Genomic DNA, 20,008 nt, shown 5'->3' with positions numbered 1-20,008 from the left:
ATCACATACCAAGGGCAACTCTTGCTGCTGATGCATCATAATTGATCCAGAATGACACCCATGATAAAATGGTAATCAGTATGGAGGGCATGTAGGTTTGAAGAATAAAGTATCCAATATTTCTCTTCAACCTGAAGCTCAGTGAGAGTCTTGGATAGGCACCTAAGGAAAGGGAGGGAAAACCAATGTTATTTACACTAAAGAAAAGACATTTGCAGATATTTGTCTTCAGTTTCCGTAGAAACTAAAGCATGCATATTTTATTCGGTATTATGACATCTGCAGAACAGTAGGGAAAACGCCTTCAATGTATTACTGGTTGGTATTAAAAGAAACCTTGCAGAGAATATAGTGATATGCAAGCAATTTGAATTTGGGAAGAACAGAGAGAGTAAGTCATTCTAAATTATTGAACAGATGGGTGAGCACTGGTTAATTTTTAAAAACAGATGCCTAGGTCTCCATGTAAAATGCTTATCCAAATACACAATTTTTATGTATAGTATTTTTATTTAGAAGATTAGTAGAGTTCCAAATATAAAATGTGCATTGCTTGGTATTTACATAGAATGGTTGTTCTTGACATGGTGCTTTTTAATTACATCTGAACTATGAGAAACATGTTACCTAAAGTGTCAAAAGTAAATTGTATTGAATCACAGTGAGAAAAAGCCTTCAGTCCTGATCCAAAGTCCATAACATCAATTAGAGCTGGACAGAGTTTTTCTTCCAGAACTATTTYAGCAAAAAATGAAGAAACAGGCACATGAAATATTTCCAGCTATATATAATTCATGAATTTTTTCAACTGGAGCAAATAAATAATGAAAAAATGAATAACCTCAATGTCAATTTTTTCAAACAAAACATTTTATTGTTTTAACTTCAAACAAGTGTATTTCGAAATTAGTATCAACCTTACTGAATATATTTTAAACAGTAAGAGTGTTCAAATATAAAAAAGTGCAACTTCCTTAAAAAATGCAAAAGGGATTAAATCTGAGTATGCTTGGTTTTACAGCTGTACCAAAAAAAGTTAGTCTTTCACATAACATTAGCTCCTTGATTTCAGTGTTTGCTTTACTAGTCTTAGATATGATACTTCTAACAGCTCTTCAAAAATCTCTATTTATAGTCAATATTCTAAAAAACATTTCTGAACATAATGAGGCTCCCATTCTAGAGAGTAGATCATTTCCTATCCATTCTAATACAAACATGTATAAGGTGTGAAAGATTAGATCTATAAACAATTAAAAATTTACAAACCACTTAAAGTTATTACATTTATATTTTTGCATATGAGCACAGAAATTACATATGCCTGTATACACAAGAAAGATGGATGTCCTTAAAGAGAAAGAAGGAATAGAAAATTGCAGATTTCTCTTCATCATGTTCCTGATAGTTAGGTATATTTTGGGTCATGTGACAGGAAAAACGCTATACAGTTTTCAGGCAGCAGGAGCATCCAGAGAGTATCAAACCTCATGCAACAACACTTTGTTTGTTTTATCAAACACATCTCAGAAGAACTATCACTAAAAAAGGAAATATCTGGTAGATGCATTTGGTTGTTATTATTTCAATCAATAATATTTTTTTCCAGAATGAAATGGCATTGTCTTCTAGGTTCACAAGTAGATAAATATTGATAGAGCAAGAGCAATTTATTTCATTATGGAACCCAGACCAACGTTTTCTATTGTCTAAAGCAGTCTACATAATTCTCAGCAAAGAATCATTCAGACTTTAGCTTGCTTAACACCTTCATTTTCCAATTGTATCATTGTTTCATTTTCAATGACAAACTCTCTCCTTGAAATCATGTCAGCTTTTTTGGAACAGAGCTTAACTTTTTCATTGAGCGTTCTCATGAAACAGTTTCTACCACCTTGAGCCTGCAGACTGCGTAAATGAAACAGGAACATCTGCCACGAAATACACTAAAAATTTAGCAGGCATGATCACCTCTTTGCAGTAAGAGGAGTAGCGCATCAGGCAGAAATCTTTATAAAGCTCTGTTGAGGAAAATTACTTCATAAAATATACCACCCATGGAAAGGATTCTCTACAAATCTCTTCCTTTCAAAAGCCCTATCCTGGTCTGGGTGTCTGGGGAAAACCACTGATAGAGGTGATAACTGGAAGGTCTCCCATAAAATACTGCTTCTTCAATAGTCTGAAGGATTCATTCAAGAGTATGTCAGGTTCGATAGACCGATCACAGAATCAATGCCTCTTCTTGGGCTGTTCCAGTATCAAGTACCCTGGAAGCACTGGGGAATCTCAGGGAGTGAGAAAGAGATCATTTTGCTACCAGCAAATTGGGAAGTCTGGTTCTCAGAAGATTTCAGAATAATTTGGTCTTTGTATAATTCAGCCTGAAACTGAAACATGAACTGGTAGTCTTGTTTTCTTCAGACAGTTCTACCTCCTGCCACTTCCACCCAGCACAAATACCACGCTGCCATGGTTTTCTGCTATGTAGCTGTCCCTGAGACTATAGAAGTTTGTATTACTTTCATCTGTATTACTTTTATGCCTTCACAGAGTCCTGGTTTATGAGTCCTGCCTCCAGCCTGCCTTCCCTGCTGTCTTTCTCATTTCCAGCAAACGCAGGGCTCTGTAGAAAAAAGACCTAAAAGAAGGAACACTCCTGTGAATGCAGCTTATTTCCCCTCTTTATCTGGATGACTAAAGCTAAGTGAACGGGGTGGGCCTTCACCTGCATGGATCAAAGATTGTAAACCCAGATCTTTATTTACCTAAGAAGGAATCATCATGTGTAATTTCTTTAATAAAAATGGATTTCTTGGTGAGCGCAACAATTACACTGTTACTTGCCTTATTATGCTTGGATAATGATTTGTCAGTTAAAGCTCCGTACATTTAGAGATTAATTACCAGAAAATTCTAGCTGTTAACATTCCATCAAAATATGCTTTTTGCCTAAAGAACAGTGGTGCTGTCCAAAGACCAGATTTGTTACCTTTCCTCTCGCATCATATAACATGTGGATGTCTCCAGKATAATTTAAATAGTACAAGAACAGCAGAATTTGGCCTTCAATATTTAAATCTAACCACAGGATTGAGAATGCAGACATGAAAACAAATACTTAATCAATAACCGAGCTGCAAATATTCCTCCTTCATATATTGAAGCACTTGGTAAAAAGTAATTACTTGTTTCTGTTTCATTTTCATTAAAAGCTAGCAAGCTGAAATATCTAGCTCCAAGGCTAAATTAGTCTCTTGCTGTTTTATCCAAGTATGAACCAAGATAACAGAGTTGGTCAGTTACAGAATTTTTATATTAATCTGTTCTTCAGGGAAAGTTCTTCAGCTAATTGGAAATGTACTTTACAGATTGATTTTTCAGAATATGCTAAATAATTAATTTTCAAACCTTTTAGGACTACCTTCCTCTTACAAACAGGTTGCTAATCTGGCTCTAACTGCTATGAATCTTGAAATTTTTAGGCTGTGTGTTATATTTCCCCACTCCTGCTCAGTTTCTTAGGATTCCTGTTTAACTATCATTTAGGAGGGCAATTCAGCTCACTGACTCAAGCATTTAATTTCAGATGTTTGCGTAGAGGTATTTACATATGGAAGGTGTCTACGCTCTCAGAATAAACCATGGAGACCTAGATTTACAGCCAGCTGATTCTAAGGGTGTGCTTCAATTACCTACACACAGGTGTCTAATGCCATTTGAGATGCCTTAGGATACTGAAGACTAGGACTTAAGTAATACAATTAAGTAATTAATACTGATGCAATGGACTGGCACATAAGACACAGGACTCTAAGACTCTTTGGAATGGCTGCCTAATTGCTAAGCAGGATGTGCCACAGAATCTCAAGTGGTACCAGATACCTATGTAAAGGCAATTGAATAGTGTCCTAGGAGATATTCAGTTGATAAAATAGAGGTGTTCAAGAGATGAATAGCTCTTTAGCCTTCACTGACAGCACCGATTTGACTAGGGKCTTGATTGACACATAGGCATCTAGTGCCATTTGAGACATTTTAAGGTAGCCTCTATGGCCTTCAACTGCCATTAGAAGGATAGTCAAACCAGATTATTTTTCACAGCAGTTTCACAGCAATTACTTTCTGTTCTATTCATCATGGATAAATAGAACAGGTTATTCCCGTGTTATTCTCTACACAACCACACATGGTTCTCTTTTTTTCCTCACAGATTACATTTGCTAGACTTCCATTTATTCTTGCTATTTTTTCCTAGACTGCCTTCTGTTGGTCCACAACTTTCTTGAAGAATGCTACTCAGCTGAGGCCTTAGCAGTGCAAGTCAGACTCCTTGTAGGATCRTTTGTTTCTTCCCAAACAAGATATCATTAGCTCACGTCCAAGCTGGGATCAACAATAACCCCCACAACTCTACACACAAAAATCCTGCCTAACCAGTTATTTCCCCTCCTGAATTTGCATAGGTATAATTAGCTGTATAGTTGTGTCTTTACTTGTCCCCATTGACTTTTATAGGTTTTTTTAAGATCCATTTTGCCCATTTGGCAAGATCATTTTTAACTCCAATGCTAGGCTTCAATACACTTGCAGTTCCTCCAGTATTCTTACCATTCCTCCCAGCTTTGTGTCAATAGCAAAATTTTTTTTCATGCTTACAGTTTCTTCCTAGTAGTAACTATGGGAACAGATTTTTCCATTTGCATAAGTTATACAAGATTATACAGTACTGCTCCTTCATGGAGAATAGGAGAAATAACTACTCCAAAAGCTGTTTATGGAATGACTCTGAAGTCTTCTTTTAGTTTTACACAATCAAAGTGCAACTGTATTGAAATCTCTGAAATGTTCACTAAGATATTGCACTCAAAGAACTAATATCTTCCCTTGAGACTCTAATAACCTCAAAGCCAAAAAAAAAGCGTGCCAGACTTACTTCCCACAAAAATATAGAAACTGGCCCTAATTATCAGGAACATAAGAAAGGAGGGTCTTGAGAAGAAATGTGAAGGGACTCTGCTGGCTTTATCTGTCAGATTGACTAGCAAGTTTCAGACTTAGCATTAGATGTGTTGCATTGAGAAAAAAAATGTGATGATTCCCTTGCATAGAAATATTTGTCATAATTCATATTTTTTATATCCTGTACCAAAACAACAGTAGATGCAGTATCCTGTCTTGAAGAGTGACAAAAAATATATGCTTCAGAAAATGGTACAAGAAACAGAGTAGTCTGTTCTCCACAACAGTCTCATCCTAGTCCCTAGTGTCAAGCTGTCTTAAACCCTGAAGCATGAGATTTTATATTCCTTCCAAAAATTTATTGGAAAGAACTGTTATGATTCTGAGTATTTCGCTAGCCATATGAATGTCTACCCCTAGTTTTTATTTGCTCTTCATTCTTCTTTATATTTGTCTCATAGCTCTTTGGATTTCTTTTTTTCCTGAATTTAACAGATCTCTCTCATCTCTAAATTACTAAATCATTTCTTTACTGAAATATTTCATTCTGAACTAAAAAGTGGCTTTGGACTGTCATCAAAACATCCCAAATATGAAATTCTCTGTATTGTCATTGTTGTCCTGCTGCTCTACAAAACTACCTCCAGTCCTGTGGAGGGCCCTGACTGCCAAAGGTGGCACCAGCTGCAAAAGGGAGAGATAGAGGATTAAAGTATCTGTTTTTCTTTCTGCTAAAGACAATTAAAAAAAAAAGCTTCCATTYGCAATGATAACCAAAGATGGCAGCAGTTGGCAATACCCCTAATATTATTTTCACTTCCAGCAATATTTATATTTTGTTCTGAAATATAACTAGTGTTTCTGTGTACTTTGAAACAGATGCTGTGTCCAAAGAATGGATGAAGTGATGCTGCTAAACATAACAGAGCTGTGCTTCATTTGTTCTAGTGCTCTGGGATAGAAGGAACAGCGCATTTCCAYTGTCTGTTTTGGACTGAAAATCTGGAGGTCCCAAACAGTTGTCCCCACTTGCTGATGACTTTCTGTGTTGCTTTGGTCTTGTCACACATAGCAACATGTTAATATGCTGGTGTCTAATATCAAGCATGTAAATCCATGCTGCGCTTTTTGTCATCTGAAGATGTCCAGTGCTGTGAGGTACCAGAATTTCTTACTACTTTTTCAAGGGAACAAGAAGGAGGCAACCCAGAGATTTAATTTTTAGCATCTTAACAATGACGACAGAAAGCATTGGTTATGCACACACTACTATTTAGTAACACCAGTACAAATTGAGATATAAAAGGCATTACATTCATTGTACAACAACAAAACAAACATGCCCTGAAAAGCTGTGGGGAGGTGTTCAAAAATATGTCTTTTTGACCTAGAATGCCATAGCATACTCTGTATGATCAGTAACCCTGTAGGCTACAGTTAAACTGATGATTCAGAGGTGAATGACTTTATATTTATTTAAATCATAGAAATTTAGGCACCTGGTTAAGTATGGTGCACACACACACACACACGCACAGACACATAGAAAGAAACAGAAAAATGCATCAAGAAAAGCTATTTCATGGATTTCTGCAAAAAGGCTTTATGAAGTAAGTCATTTCTTTAGCCAAACACTGAACACAGCGCTAAGACTATATGTGATAATGATTAATAAAGTAATAATGGTTGTACACAAGGAAATTAAGTATTGAGTAGGCAAATGATAATACTTGCCTGTGGCAAAGACAACATTCTTTGACACCAGTCTGTATTCCACAATGGAGAACTGAGGAAGTTCAATCCTTTCTACGCCAGTGACTGCATTATCTCCACCTCTCCAATAGAACTCTATGTCATCGGTTGTATAGCCATCTGCAGACAAAGCATGAGAACAAGGTGGAAAAAACGGCAGAATCTAATGGAGCTTCAGACACAATATAGGTGGTTTGTCATTTGAGACAATTAAAGAATTAGAACAGCTGGAATGGGGTATGGTATTTAGGTATGTATGTCTGTGGTATGCTAGCATTCTGAGAGGCTCTCCTGAAGAGCTGTTCCATTACAATCTACACAGAAATCTGAGGCTAACTACTCTGTTTTCTTCTTTTTCAGTATCATTCTCATGAAATCCACAAAGGATGAATGGCCCCTATGAGCCAGAAAATACCACGCATTACCAGTTTCAGGGATTGCTGATTGCAATCTGCAAGACCACAGAATAGTGTGAATTAAGACATCATATCCATCTAGAACCAAAACCAAGTGCACTTTCATGCCAATAATTATCAGAAAAAGATGGATTATTCTATGAATGCGGACAAGCATAGTTGGGCAGATATTTTCCACTCATACTAAAGAGTGTGAGTGGCACCATTAGCTTCTGCAGTGGAGGACTCCAGCTGAATACAATTTTCACAAGAGCATAATAATATGTAGTGGTATTTTCTGTATAAGGCACACAACCTTCAGCCAGTAGCAGAAATGGAGCAGGAGCTCTTGAAACACAAACATACATCTGAATATTCCAGTTATAGGATATGACTAGGTTGAAGAGAGAATCTATTTCTGTGTAGAACAGAATTCCAAACCATAAATGGAGCCTATCTGAAGGCCCAGGGGGTCCTGCAGCAAGACCATCCATGCATAATAAAGCACATCAAAAGAAAATTGTACCACAGTGTTTGCTGTCTTTCAAATGAATCCGATTAAAATATGAACATTCATTCTCTCGTGTTGAAGATAAGCATCCAGTCACTGCCTCTGGAGCAATAAATTGCTTCATTCTGTCCTAGACCCATTTTTCTATATCACATTTGCAAACCAGAAATGGATGACCCCTTATATATTAAAAACTGTCAAATAAGCAAAAAGTAAAAAAATATAAAGGGTGCTAATTACACGATTTACTTAATGGTTAAAGACAGCAGTGTAACTATTCTAAAGCYGCATTAAAGGAAAAATGCACCACATCTGAACTATGTTTTACATGCATCTTCTTATGTACATACAGCTTTCTATTTCCAGAGTACAGTTCTGTTCATCTAATGGGTATCTTCTCAAGTCCATCATACAAGCTGCAGTGGTTGTGATTCTGAAATACAAACATCAAACAAAATTACCATACATCCAATAATCCAGGGTATTTTTCAAAGTGAGGACTGTTTGAAGAACGACTTACAGTAATTGAGAATCTGGTCCATGGTTTTACATCGAGTAGTAGCTTACTACAAGAGTGTTTACATTGATTTAAATGGAACAACTCACTGTAACTCACAGTTATGTGACCAGTCCATTTGGGGTTCAATAGACCTATCTGCACATGTAAATATATACAAACATTTGCTGGGATTAAACGATACGACTTTATATAAGAAAATGTGAAGTGATAAAAGTCTGCTACAAATGTCAAAAATGATTCGAGTTGTGTGAATAAATGATTTTTTGGTTCTGCAGCATTGGTAGAAAAAAAATAGGTAAACTGCAATGTTGAAAAGAAGTTGTTAAGTCCAAGTTGTTTCAAAGACAAATACATTTCTCTTCTTTTCAAAATTTAATTGAAGGGGATTTTATAATGAAGAGTCATACTGAATTTTAAATTTTCCCCCAAAATCAGAATATAATTTTGCTTTTCTATTTCCAGTGTAGGCGATTTAGCAAAATCAAGATGAATTTGAAAACATTTCAATATTGATAATCTACATTTTTCATCAAGCTCTTGTGTGTCATAAGTAAGAGCCAACAATACACATACACAACAAAAACAATTATATTTACAGCTGGCACACAGCATTTGCACTTTTTTTTAAATTAATGGCTTTATATATTTGTACTAACTTTTAGACAGATATAACCATTCATAGTAGCTCATGGTTCATCTTCAGTATATTTCAGTGATTTCAGTGATTCAGATTTTGCTGAATCGTAGCCTTCACCAAGAGTATGTACATTATTGTGTATCATTTTCTTTATCATAAATTATCTTCTGTGTTTGAGTAGGCCCATTCCTCACTGATCATTTTCTGATATAAACAAGACACGGACCCCGTACACAGTTAATTCCTAAACATAGTCCATTCTGGCAAAAATTTATGCTAACAATACAAGAAGAGAAATCCTTTAAATATACCTCTAAAAACTGGAACTCTCAGTGTTAAGGTTTTGTCCATGTGTTTTCTCAGTTTTGAAACTTTCTATKTAATCTCTTTAACTTCCTAACTGACAGGCTCTGAATTTGGTAGACTAGTTTGAAATTCAGGAGGAGGAAACTGTTTATGTGCCTTTCTTTAATTCTTTCACACTAAAAACCCCTGCTGTTATTATGAATGTCTTATCTAATTCTCCCAGAATAGAAATGGAAGTATGCTTATCCTTAGCATGTAAGTTATTTCAGGTGGATATCTTCACATAATACCCAAAGGAAGGGAGTAAGATCATTAGAACTATTTCGTAGGACAATAGAAGATGGAATAGGACTGTAGAAGGTCCTTTTGCAAGAAAATATTATAATTTCCTTGCACAGGGACAGTTGTATGACCACAAAGGCAATGGATGGGCCAGGAGAAGGAAAATCTCAAGGATCCGTTACTCAGCATATCTTCTCATTTGCTTTCCTACTGGTAGTCAGTGAGAAAGGCATACAACTGGTCTTTGTCCTTCCCAGCCATGCTTATGGCATGGTCATGCCTCCATCACTGCTGTCCACTTTGGGCTGTCCTCTGAATGACCTCTATGTTAGCCTCCAAAGTTTTTAGGTACCAAGTATTGTATTATAGGAGGATACTTTAGGTCAGCCCTCCTACCTGGGCCTCAAGCTGCCTGTTGGCAGATGCTCTGGTTCCTTTGTTGACACATGTCCCAGTGGGCTGGAATAGTTTGCAAACAGCAATTTCTCAGCTACTCTGTGGTTTAGCAGGTGGTTTTCTCTACACTGAATGATTGCAAGTGCCCTTCCGAACCCTCAAGCAAGGTGCTAGACGCAGGGCTATTAGTTATGGAGATGAATGTCTCTCCAGTATTAGCAGCTCTAGCTAAGCCTAGGATCTTAGAGGAGAAAACCTAACCTTAAATCTGTTATCACTGATGAGCATATTAAATGACAAAAAGTTAGCAGTTATCATCTTTACAAAGCCATACTGATTATGCAATCAAATGATCTTGCTTCTGAGTCAACTGATAATTGTGCTCCAAGTAAAGCGATCAGGCACACTTGGACATTGTTACCATGAGGTTTCTATCCCATGTTTTAGCACATTCAACTATAATGAACTACGGCTCATTTAAGATCCTGCAATAGAATACAAATGAGCTAAATTGATGCAAGCGTGAGGGTGGTATGAGGAATTCCAACTGTTATGTTGTATAATTAGTTTTAAATGCCACCTATACATAAATATGCATTTATAAATGATTAATCTGTCAGATTTATTAAAAATTATGCAGCTTGCAAACTTGCATTCAACATATTAATTGCCTTATGATTTTTTAGGAACATGTTTTGATTTTAGCCTGTCCATGTAGCACAGTGGTTGTTTGACAAGTTCCAGTACCATTAGCTGCACATTCTTTCCAAGGACTGGCTTACACAACTGCAAAATGTGTATTTTTAATTTCATAGAGATCTACTAAAAAAAGAAAATATAGATAGATATGGGTAGAAATAGCTACCACATTTACTCAAAGTAAGTTATTGCAGTTCCCTTCTGAATGAAATTTCAAGCAAACAAGTGCAACTTGCACAAATGTTCACTGAAAGCAAATGTTAATTGCTCAGCCTTGTGCATGTTCCTGAAAAGAATAGGTTTATTTTTTATGGGATGGGATGCTGCCTGGCACAGCAGGACAACAAGGTTTCAAGAACTCATCATCACAGCAGTGACAGAGAAACAATTACATGAGCCAGACAAAGATAAAGCTGAACACAGATACACATGCATTTTGGGTGAAAGCAATACACAAAAGAAATATTTTTGATTGTTTAAAATTCCCCAGTCCAGATATCTGTTCTCTGTATGTGGTTTCTCTTATCTTTTTCTGCTACTTTATTGCTGGACTGATAACCTTAATTTATATTGATACATTGCATGAAATGCTAGGTGATGCTGCATAAACAATGACAGAATGATATGTTTACAGTTTAAATCAGTTTAAGCAACATAAATACTCTTTTGTGACAGGGTCACAGTTCGGATGGCTAATATGATCCTCTTTTCATCTTGATGCAGAAATGCATTCTTCCGATAACAAACAGAACTGAGTCCAGTTGCATTGTCTGACCCATCACAGCTAACCTCCTCACCTTGCAAACATCCATCACGTTTTATATACGGGTGATAACTAGGTGAATAATCCTTTCAGATAAAAAAAAAACATTCCTCCACTCTCTTTATTTATAACATTCAGCATTGTGGTGCCTGAGAACAATAGGTCTATATACGGCAAGCACGCAGGCAGTCAGAAAGACTCTATTTTTGAACCCCAGCATATAAATGTCATTATCTCTGTGTTGTTCTATTATGAACAAATCTGTTGTATAGTCATATGCCTTCTATATTGCTATCAACAAGGTGGGACAAAGTCAGTATAATGCTCAAAGCAAAAAATTCCCCTGCAATGGGTTGAACTTCAAAAAGCTACAGACCCATTCACCCATTTTCATAGACTTTTGCTGTTGCAGCAAACTGCCTTCTCTGAGGTAGAGATAAACCTGAGAAAACTGAAGGTTAAGTCTTTCAAAACGATGAAAAATTCTAAGTTGTTTGGAAGAGAATACAGAGCCGGTGTAGCCTAGCAATCACTTTCATTACATATATTTTTGAGGATCTGCTTTGCTCAGTGGATACTCTATAATCTGTTGTGCCCCCTAAATTTTGCCTTTTTATTCTCAGTGATCATGTGTTTTGCAGCACATATGAAAAACTCCAGGTTCTGGTTCTCAACCCACAGTATGAATCACTGTCTCCAGACAGCATCTTGAGGCCAATGTCATTTGGATATTCAGAAGCCACAAGAAGTTAGTATAGCAGTAGAGCAATGCAAAGTTAAAGTCTTTAGATCAAGGGAGCTAACGTTCACAGATATTTTCTTCCTTCTTATAATAGCGTCCCGTATTTTGCCAAGATTTAATTTCAGACAGTTATCCGTCATTAAGCAGCCACTCTCCCTCACATGCAGCAAAATCTGACCATGAATATTGCTTGTGTCCAGAAGAAAGGAAATGGGAAAAAGATTGCCACATCAAGTAGAGTGTAATCTGCTTGTGGACATTCACATTTTGCAGAAGGRGAAGCTAACTTATTCAAATACACTATTTTATGACAAATAATCTTCACCTGAAAGACTTTAAATGTTTTTAGAGCGTGACAGAAAGATTTTTCTACAATGTTATGATTACAAGAGCTCTAATCTACGTAACTTTTTTATTTCATTGCTTGTGGGGATGATTCTTGAGACAGAGTAAAGGGAACAAAAAGATCTTACATCATTTTTTGATATTTAAGCACCTGCAGCATTCAGTATTGGGTACAAAGTATACAATATGAAAGCCTCATTTTGCTAAAAACAGTTAGTTCTGAAGACATCACTTCCTGAACATACTGGGCTTCTTGAAGGCTTCATAATAGGCTGAGTCTGTTTTAATTTTGTCTAGAAAGACTCATCTAACTATAGCTCATATATAGTATATAATAGGAGTTCAAGAGGTGAGGGGTCAAGACTCAAGACAGGTAAAAAACTGACCTGCTGATAAAAAAACAAAAGCAGATAAAATAATGATACAAGAAATATAACCCATCTACACCACTTTTCAGACCTGATTCACTTTTATACTAGGCCTTTTTTGTCCTGCACTGCCATGTGCAGCAGTCTTGAGTATTATCTGTGCTTAAAAATACAAGAAACTTCCTATGATGGAAATACACTTACACTGGCAAAGACTTGTTTTGTTGGTATAGTTTGAACCACTGAAGCAAATGGATAACCTGTCCAAACAGAAGGATGTTTTGATACTACTGAGTCTCCATTAAGATTCTTGCTCGTGTAACAATGTTTATTAAGTGAAGGATTTTTTGTCATTCCTAACCATAAAAGCTATTGGGGGGGGGAAGAAGCACAGGTCAAGACTAAAATAGGTAGAGAGTAGGATAGTGTAAGGTCACTTTGTACCTCTGCATTAAAATATAAAACATTGCAGTGCTGGTCCCTGTTTGAAGGAACTGCTGAAAGTACGTACAGTCATGTTTTAACTGATTGTTTTCAATTAACCAGGGTTATTTGTGATTTTCTTTTCCTTTATAGACTACAGACACATCAAAAGACGACATAAGCACCCACGTTCAGTCTTACTGCTTGCATTTTGAATGAAATTTTCAGGTTTGCAATTAATGCTTGCCTTTCTGCTTTCTACTGCCACTGGGCTTTCCAGATATGGTGACTCTACATAAACAGATAAAACCTGACTGAAGACGCTCCTGGCAAAATTAAGAAACATCACTGAGTGTGTCATTTATTTTCTACAGGCATCTTTCAGAGTTACAGGGAAGGTTACATAATATGCTACACAATGTTTGTAATAACCTTGGGCTGGGAAACAAATATCAACAATACATAACAATGGGTATGAAATTTCATCATAAAAGTACAGGGCCAAAAGTACCTGAGGCCATAAAGCACCGTTCCATCTGGGTGAAGGCGAATCATTCGATTCTTCACAGTAACACCATGCACAAATGATTTCTTGTCATTTAAGAAGTAAGTGTCAGGCACCCAGAGTTGATCTGCCACTCGATTATCAAGCGTGAGGTTGAGAGGTATGCCAGCGTAAGCCAGTCTCTTATCTCTCCAGTACTGTTGAAAATACATAGTCAAAGTATAATCCTGGTGAGGGGAAAAAAAAGGATCACAACAGTCAATCATATTTTGCGTAACTGGAAAAATAATCTCTTTTTTCTGTTGCTAGCTAATTTTGTTGGCTTGGTTTAATGTATTTTTAATATTGTCGTGCAAAAATAATGATTAATTAAAATACTCAATATTTCTAAGAGCTTTTAAATAATTTTAATAATTCAAGAGCCATTCTGGTTTAAGCAGTGTTTCAAAATCTTAAGAAATTCAGCTATTATTGGTATCTTTTGTCCTGCTCCTCCTTTTCTTCCATGTACCTACCCCCCTGAAAATTACCTGAAATTATATGTTTGTGGAATGGTAAACTAAATAATCAGTAAATTTTGCCATCCTTCCCATTTTTAAAACTGACAGATGAACTGAAAAACATTCCAAACAATTTAAAGTAGCATTCAAAATCACACCTGGAGAGTAAGCTGGAAAGATGCTATTTATATGTGTGCCTTTATGTGAAACTGCATCTTGCAGTGACATAAAGATTTTCTCATTAATAGGCTACACCAGGAGTTAAACAAATAGTAAATTGTAGTGCAAGTCCTACAAGTGTTCAGTTTTCATAATTTTGTAAATAAAGGTCTATGCTGTCTGCTAAGAGCTCTGATAACTAACTTAAGAGCCTAAAGATGGATATAGAAGCTTAACTTTAAACATCTGTTTTAAAAATCTTTCTTTTATTTCCGAATTTGCTCATTTGACTTGGCCATGTCTTAATAAAGCTACATTGAAACACTCTGAAAAGTCTTAGACAATATGCCTCATTCGTTAGTGTTACGGTATTATAAAAGAGTATAAAAACATACAGGAACATTTCAAAGTTAAGCGTCAGCAAAACTGAAAAAAAAATCATATGAATTTGATAGCAAAATTTCCTGTTAGAAAAGAGAAATCTTCATGTTTTCTTTCCCTCATAACTTTTAAAGTTTGGAAGGACATTTCATTTTTAGAAGACTTATTTTTTAATGCATGAGATAAAATAGGTTAGCATCTGAAAATAATACTTTCTTACATACGGAAATGAATGTTTAAAATTAAAGAAAATATTGCTTTTAGGTCTGATAATGCCATGTTTTACAGTGAAAAAAAATGAGGCTGTTAAGTACAGGTCATTAAAACCCTGATTTTCAAATTATAGAAGTGCATTAAACAATAAAATCCTTCATGAAACACTGAGAAATTTATGTGATCTCCAAACACATTTAAATATTTAGCAGCAGGTGTGCAAGCCACAGGATACCTGCATTTGCATCTGCTTCTACAAGCTGGTGATACAAAACCCCTCAGGCTTGCTGCTTGTTTGGGAAAAGGATGCTCAGTGATTCTAAGTACGACTGTTGGGAATGGTCCATTCCTGTAATGGGTTTCACGTGGAAACGGCCCAATTTCAGGCATCGATCCTGCCTGTGCTTCTCTCAGCCCCTAAAGCCTTTCCTTGAAATCAAATGGAACTTCAGAATGCCTTTCACATTCAGAGCCTTTGTGGGGTTTTATTTAGTGATTCATTCTCTTTAAGGAGGTAGCTGCTGTAGCTTTAAGAAATCAATTTTAATTGCTTAGAAAATATATCATTATAGATATCAAGGACAAGCTGTTCCCTTTTTTGGAAAGTAATAAGAGACCTTTGAAAACAAAAGGACCCACTAATGGGAGAAAAGGAGCTCTTGTGGAACCAGTGGAGTGTAAGCTCATTCTTTAAAACCCAAATCTGACATGACTGCTCAGAAAAACTTGCTCCAATCTTTTTGTTGAAAGCTTTCATTGGCAGGACTAATCATTACTGCTCATCAGTGAACAAGGTATGTGCTACACTTAGTGCACATCCCTCGCTCCCATTAGCACATCAGGAAGATCACATCTCTCCACATGCTCTGTGCAACCAATTTTCTGACACTGATGCATTAGAATGAATATTCTCCACCAGTTCAGTTCTGGCTCAGTTAAAGCTTGTTTCTATTAATATTTAAAATTTGTTATGTGCTTGGCTTTTATAATGCTTTGTACATCAATGTCAAGAAATTGGGGATTATAAAAGCAGTGAGCACATATGCAATAGACCAAAAGTTCACTATGTAGAAATGCACAACATATATTAAAATAATCAAAATTGAAATAAAGAAGTAGGGTGTCACTGTATTGCACTGAAATAAGTGGATCCTGCTAGCACTAAAATACAATGGAAGCAGTACATTTGAACACCAAAGAGCTTTAGGCTAAGTTCCTTTTTCCTTTGGCATTAAATAAAATACATGCTAACAGCTAACGAATGGAGTAATTAACTAGCTAAGTGAAACATATGTAACAATACAAGCAGTAATATTCTGTCATTATATTTGTTTATTCAACTAAAATTTACTGTGTCAGGGAATGACAGAGAAAGGAGTTTACAAATTGCATGCAGAAACAGCAACATCTAACAAACATCAGGAATTTTCAGCGTCTTGACTGAAAAACAAACTTCCAAAATACTTTTTAAGGTACAAATTTCATCAGTAGTTTCTCAATTATCCTTCACTTCTTATTTCATCCTAACTTAAATAAAAATATCTCTCTATATGCATACTAATGTATATGACTACATTTTCATGTACTGTAAGTAGTGATACTCCATCTAGTCACTTGATAATAGTACAGTACCACATGTGAAATATCAGCCCCTTCCCAGTTCTTCACTCAGTATCTACTGAGCAAAATGCTTAAGCAGCATCTTCTGCAATGCCTACATACTATCCAGATGCACTGAAATGTCTGCCTAACCCCACTCCCTGGACTTTGAACAACWGACACAGTAGAGGCAGAATATCTCCCAGAGCTCTCTTATGCSCCAGAAAGCACATGTGCTCCCATACACCTTGAAGGATCACTGCGTATTTGTGCYCTGCCAGTATGGTCTGCTCTGAAAATGATGAGATAGAAAGAACAAACACGAACCATACTTGCTCACCATCACCCTTTTTCTGATCAGCTCAAAGCAAAAGAATTGGCAAACTCTTCTAATAGACCCATGCTGAAACTGCTTGGTTGTGCAAGGAGTGATAAAGGAATGAACAGCAAAGGCCAGCTCCTTAGGGTAGTTCTACCAAAGTCACCGCTGGCAACAAAGCTTATTAAAACCCATAACAATGTCAGTATTCATTATCTGATTAGCTTAATTGCTAGGCTCTGTACCTACAAAGGAAGTCTTCTCCTTTTCTATATGCCAGAGGAAATGCTAAAATGGCTTTGAGTGTGGCCTGGAAAAAATTCACAAGATATTTGGTAGGTAAGATGAGAAAATGCACTTTTACTCCTAGGTAGCCTAGAAAGTTTATCAAGGTTTGTCTTCTTCCAGGGGAGCTTAAGATGACTAGCTCAGATATAGAGGTCAAGAGGGTAGATGTCTAAAGCTGAGAGAGATTAATCCCACTGCAGCTACCGTATCAGGGTGCTATTGTCTGTCGAAGAGGACACAGAGCTGCCAGCTTTAGGAAATTCTAACTACTGCACAGAGCAGCAGACAATTTCCTCAGCAGCAAAGACCTTCATAAATCATGATATTTATTTTTAATACAACACCATACCACATTCAAGGTCCCGCTTTCCCTACCCCTTCTCCCCAGTTCTTCACAGTATTAGGTGCTTCTGGGCTACAATGCTAACAAAATTCCTCAAAGCCCTGACAGAAGGACGAACACGGCACTTCTGGAGTACACAAGAAATATCCTCAAAATGGAAAAAGCTTGACTGCACAGGAACCAAGAGCTTTTTTCCATGGGCTGTTCAAAGACCATGGAACTTCATCCTACAAGGATAAAGAACCATGACAAACGTCATTGACTTTTTCTATCACTGCAAGAGATGTATCTCTGAGTGTGCTGCTACTAATTTAAGGAAAGGTACACATGCAGTTTTGTTGTTTTTTAAACATAGTTTTCCCTGGGGAAAAAAAGAGCAAAAGAAAACACAAGACAAATAGCAAACAGCAAATAATATTTGGGAAATCATCAAGATACAATGGTAAAAAGGTATCACAACTTTAAAAGAGTACAGTATGTCTGTCCTCTTCATGTGTATTATCTGTGATTTCAGCACCTATTAAGGAAGAATGATATGGACTCAAAAATATCATTACATGTGCCAACTGCATACGAAGAAATTAGTAAGCATTTTCTACATGGCATTCTCTCTTCATGGACTTAACATATCATGCAGGAAATACAACTATAAATTAACTACAAAGCCATTTCAGACAATCAAAATGTATTATATTATACTATTCCACAGTACCTAATGCACTAACTATAGGATTAATAATCTATAAATACTAATATGCTGTAATATTAAAAGCAAACAATAATTTGTTTTCTTTTACAGAGTTAGCTATTTTTACTTTTTCTCTCCTGCACTCAATAAAAGGAAAGAAAATTTAAAAAATAGTGTTTGCTCATTAAAATAAAATTAACAGCATTACAGGGGCAATAATCCTCTAAAATAGACTATCAATGTTTACAGTCTTAGTGTGTTATGTAACAAGGATGTTAAAGTTATCTATTAGCTGTTAAAAACATTACGTTTCTTCAAAATGACTGATAAACAGAATATTATAATTAATAATTATGATGGAATAATGTTAATATGGTGGTTAATTATAAGCAATTATTAATGCAAAATAAAAAAATATATTGGAAATTATTGAAAATACTGGAAATAAGTTATGTGAAAAATAGCTATTCCAGTGCTCTGGAGGACAACCTTATACCTGCTTGGAACGCAGATTACTGTCTTAGATTTGTATTTGGATGTAAATTCATACCCTTGTTTTCTTGACCTACAGAAAAATTACTTCCAACAGCTTTTGGATGATTTATTTTTGATGCACTAGTAAAGATCACCAAATCACTATTTCAAAGGATAAAAAGACATATTGAAAATCCAACCCCTAGTCTCCACATAACTTCAAGGTTCCTTCCCTTGCCGTCCACATAACTTCAAAATTAGATAAGGCTGCTGTAAAATAAGGAGCTATTCTTGCAGCACTGATATGACTGAGTTACATTCTTCCTCATCAGCTCAAAGTGAGTTGCACAGCCAAACTCATGAATCCTGTGCTTTGACAAAACACCTGTAAGTCTTTCCTCCTACTATATACAGAAAAGACCTGAGAAATAAGATGCATACACACATATGCCATATTCAGAGAGGCCAACCTTAAGAAGTCAGAATTTACCAGCAGCACTATTTAGTTGTCTAAGATGAGCAACTACATATTTTTCTGAGCATTCAAAATGTTCTGAAAGGTTCGATGTCTTTCCTATTAAACACAAACACTATCCGTTATGTTTTTCTGTTGACATTTCGATTTGCCCAATATGTCTAAAATATACATCACTTAGTTAACAGTCAGTGAATGGAAAAAAATCAGCAAAGCCTATTGTTCAGCAAAGCCTTTTACAAGAAAATTGCCTGATCAGAATCTCTCACCATGTGACCGCTGTGAGATGTAGTTCATGAGCAGCCTGAGTGAAGGAGACACTTGCACACAGATCCCCCCTGCCCCACCAAAGCCTCTAACATTTCTTGATTTACTTGTTTTTATATTAAAGATTCACTTTACCTTTAAGATCTTGCCTCAGGCGTCTCCTCAGCACCACCCAAGAACCCTCCCGCAGTGACAGGCTGCAAGCATGGCACACATCCTCCCTAGCAGGAGTACTTTTTTGGCTGTGGTTAAAATACTGTTCTGTTAAGAAAAGACAATGCTAAAGCATCTCTATTACACTGATTTCACTGGGACTCTTCATACATCTATGCTGTCTTGGTATCTTTTCTACCAAATTACCATGATTTTTTTTCATCTTTCACTGAAACACACAGGGGTGGAGTTATAAATAGCTATAAAAAAATACTCAGCCTCCAAGAACCCACTTGATGCTACAAAAGAAAAGTTTTCCAAAGAAACATATGATTCCCTGGGGGGTTTCTGCCCTTTTGTACCCTTTGGCAGGAGAGTTTCCATTTCCAGCGCAACCAAAGTGCCTTCTCCAAAGTGCCGGTCCCCTGCCCGGCATCCCCGAGCAGAGGGAGGGTTGCCATACCAACCAGCGCTGCCTTCTGCACGCACAGGGAGCGCGGTCGGCATAGCAACCGGCCACAGCAGCCTTCCCTCCAGCTTGCC

General features: G+C 36.5%; 1 protein-coding gene across 3 annotated transcripts in view; it reads right to left on the bottom strand.

The window, feature by feature from the left end:
* The window catches only part of GABRB3 (gamma-aminobutyric acid type A receptor beta3 subunit), a 35,080-nt gene extending 16,133 nt beyond the window's left edge, over positions 1-18,947 (bottom strand). Inside the window, exons 1-5 of one of the 3 annotated variants that reach the window (XM_026069449.1) lie at positions 18,888-18,947; positions 13,613-13,833; positions 7,971-8,053; positions 6,697-6,834; positions 10-162 (exon numbers count right to left, since the gene is read on the bottom strand). In XM_026069449.1, the coding sequence (XP_025925234.1) occupies positions 10-162; positions 6,697-6,834; positions 7,971-8,053; positions 13,613-13,833; positions 18,888-18,899 (607 nt within the window). In that variant the 5' untranslated portion in view covers positions 18,900-18,947. Of the gene's footprint in view, positions 1-9; positions 163-6,696; positions 6,835-7,970; positions 8,054-13,612; positions 13,834-15,094; positions 15,107-18,887 lie in introns of those variants that run through there. The other 2 variants (XM_026069448.1, XM_026069450.1) reach the window with 2 other exon arrangements.
* Between the last annotated feature and the right edge of the window lie 1,061 nt (positions 18,948-20,008).

Source organism: Apteryx rowi, unplaced genomic scaffold (genome assembly GCF_003343035.1).
Source record: "Apteryx rowi isolate R43461 unplaced genomic scaffold, aptRow1 scaffold_297, whole genome shotgun sequence".
NCBI classification, from domain to species: domain Eukaryota; kingdom Metazoa; phylum Chordata; class Aves; order Apterygiformes; family Apterygidae; genus Apteryx; species Apteryx rowi.
Note: the sequence above shows the minus strand (reverse complement) of the source record. Positions and strands in the feature narration are given on the sequence as shown.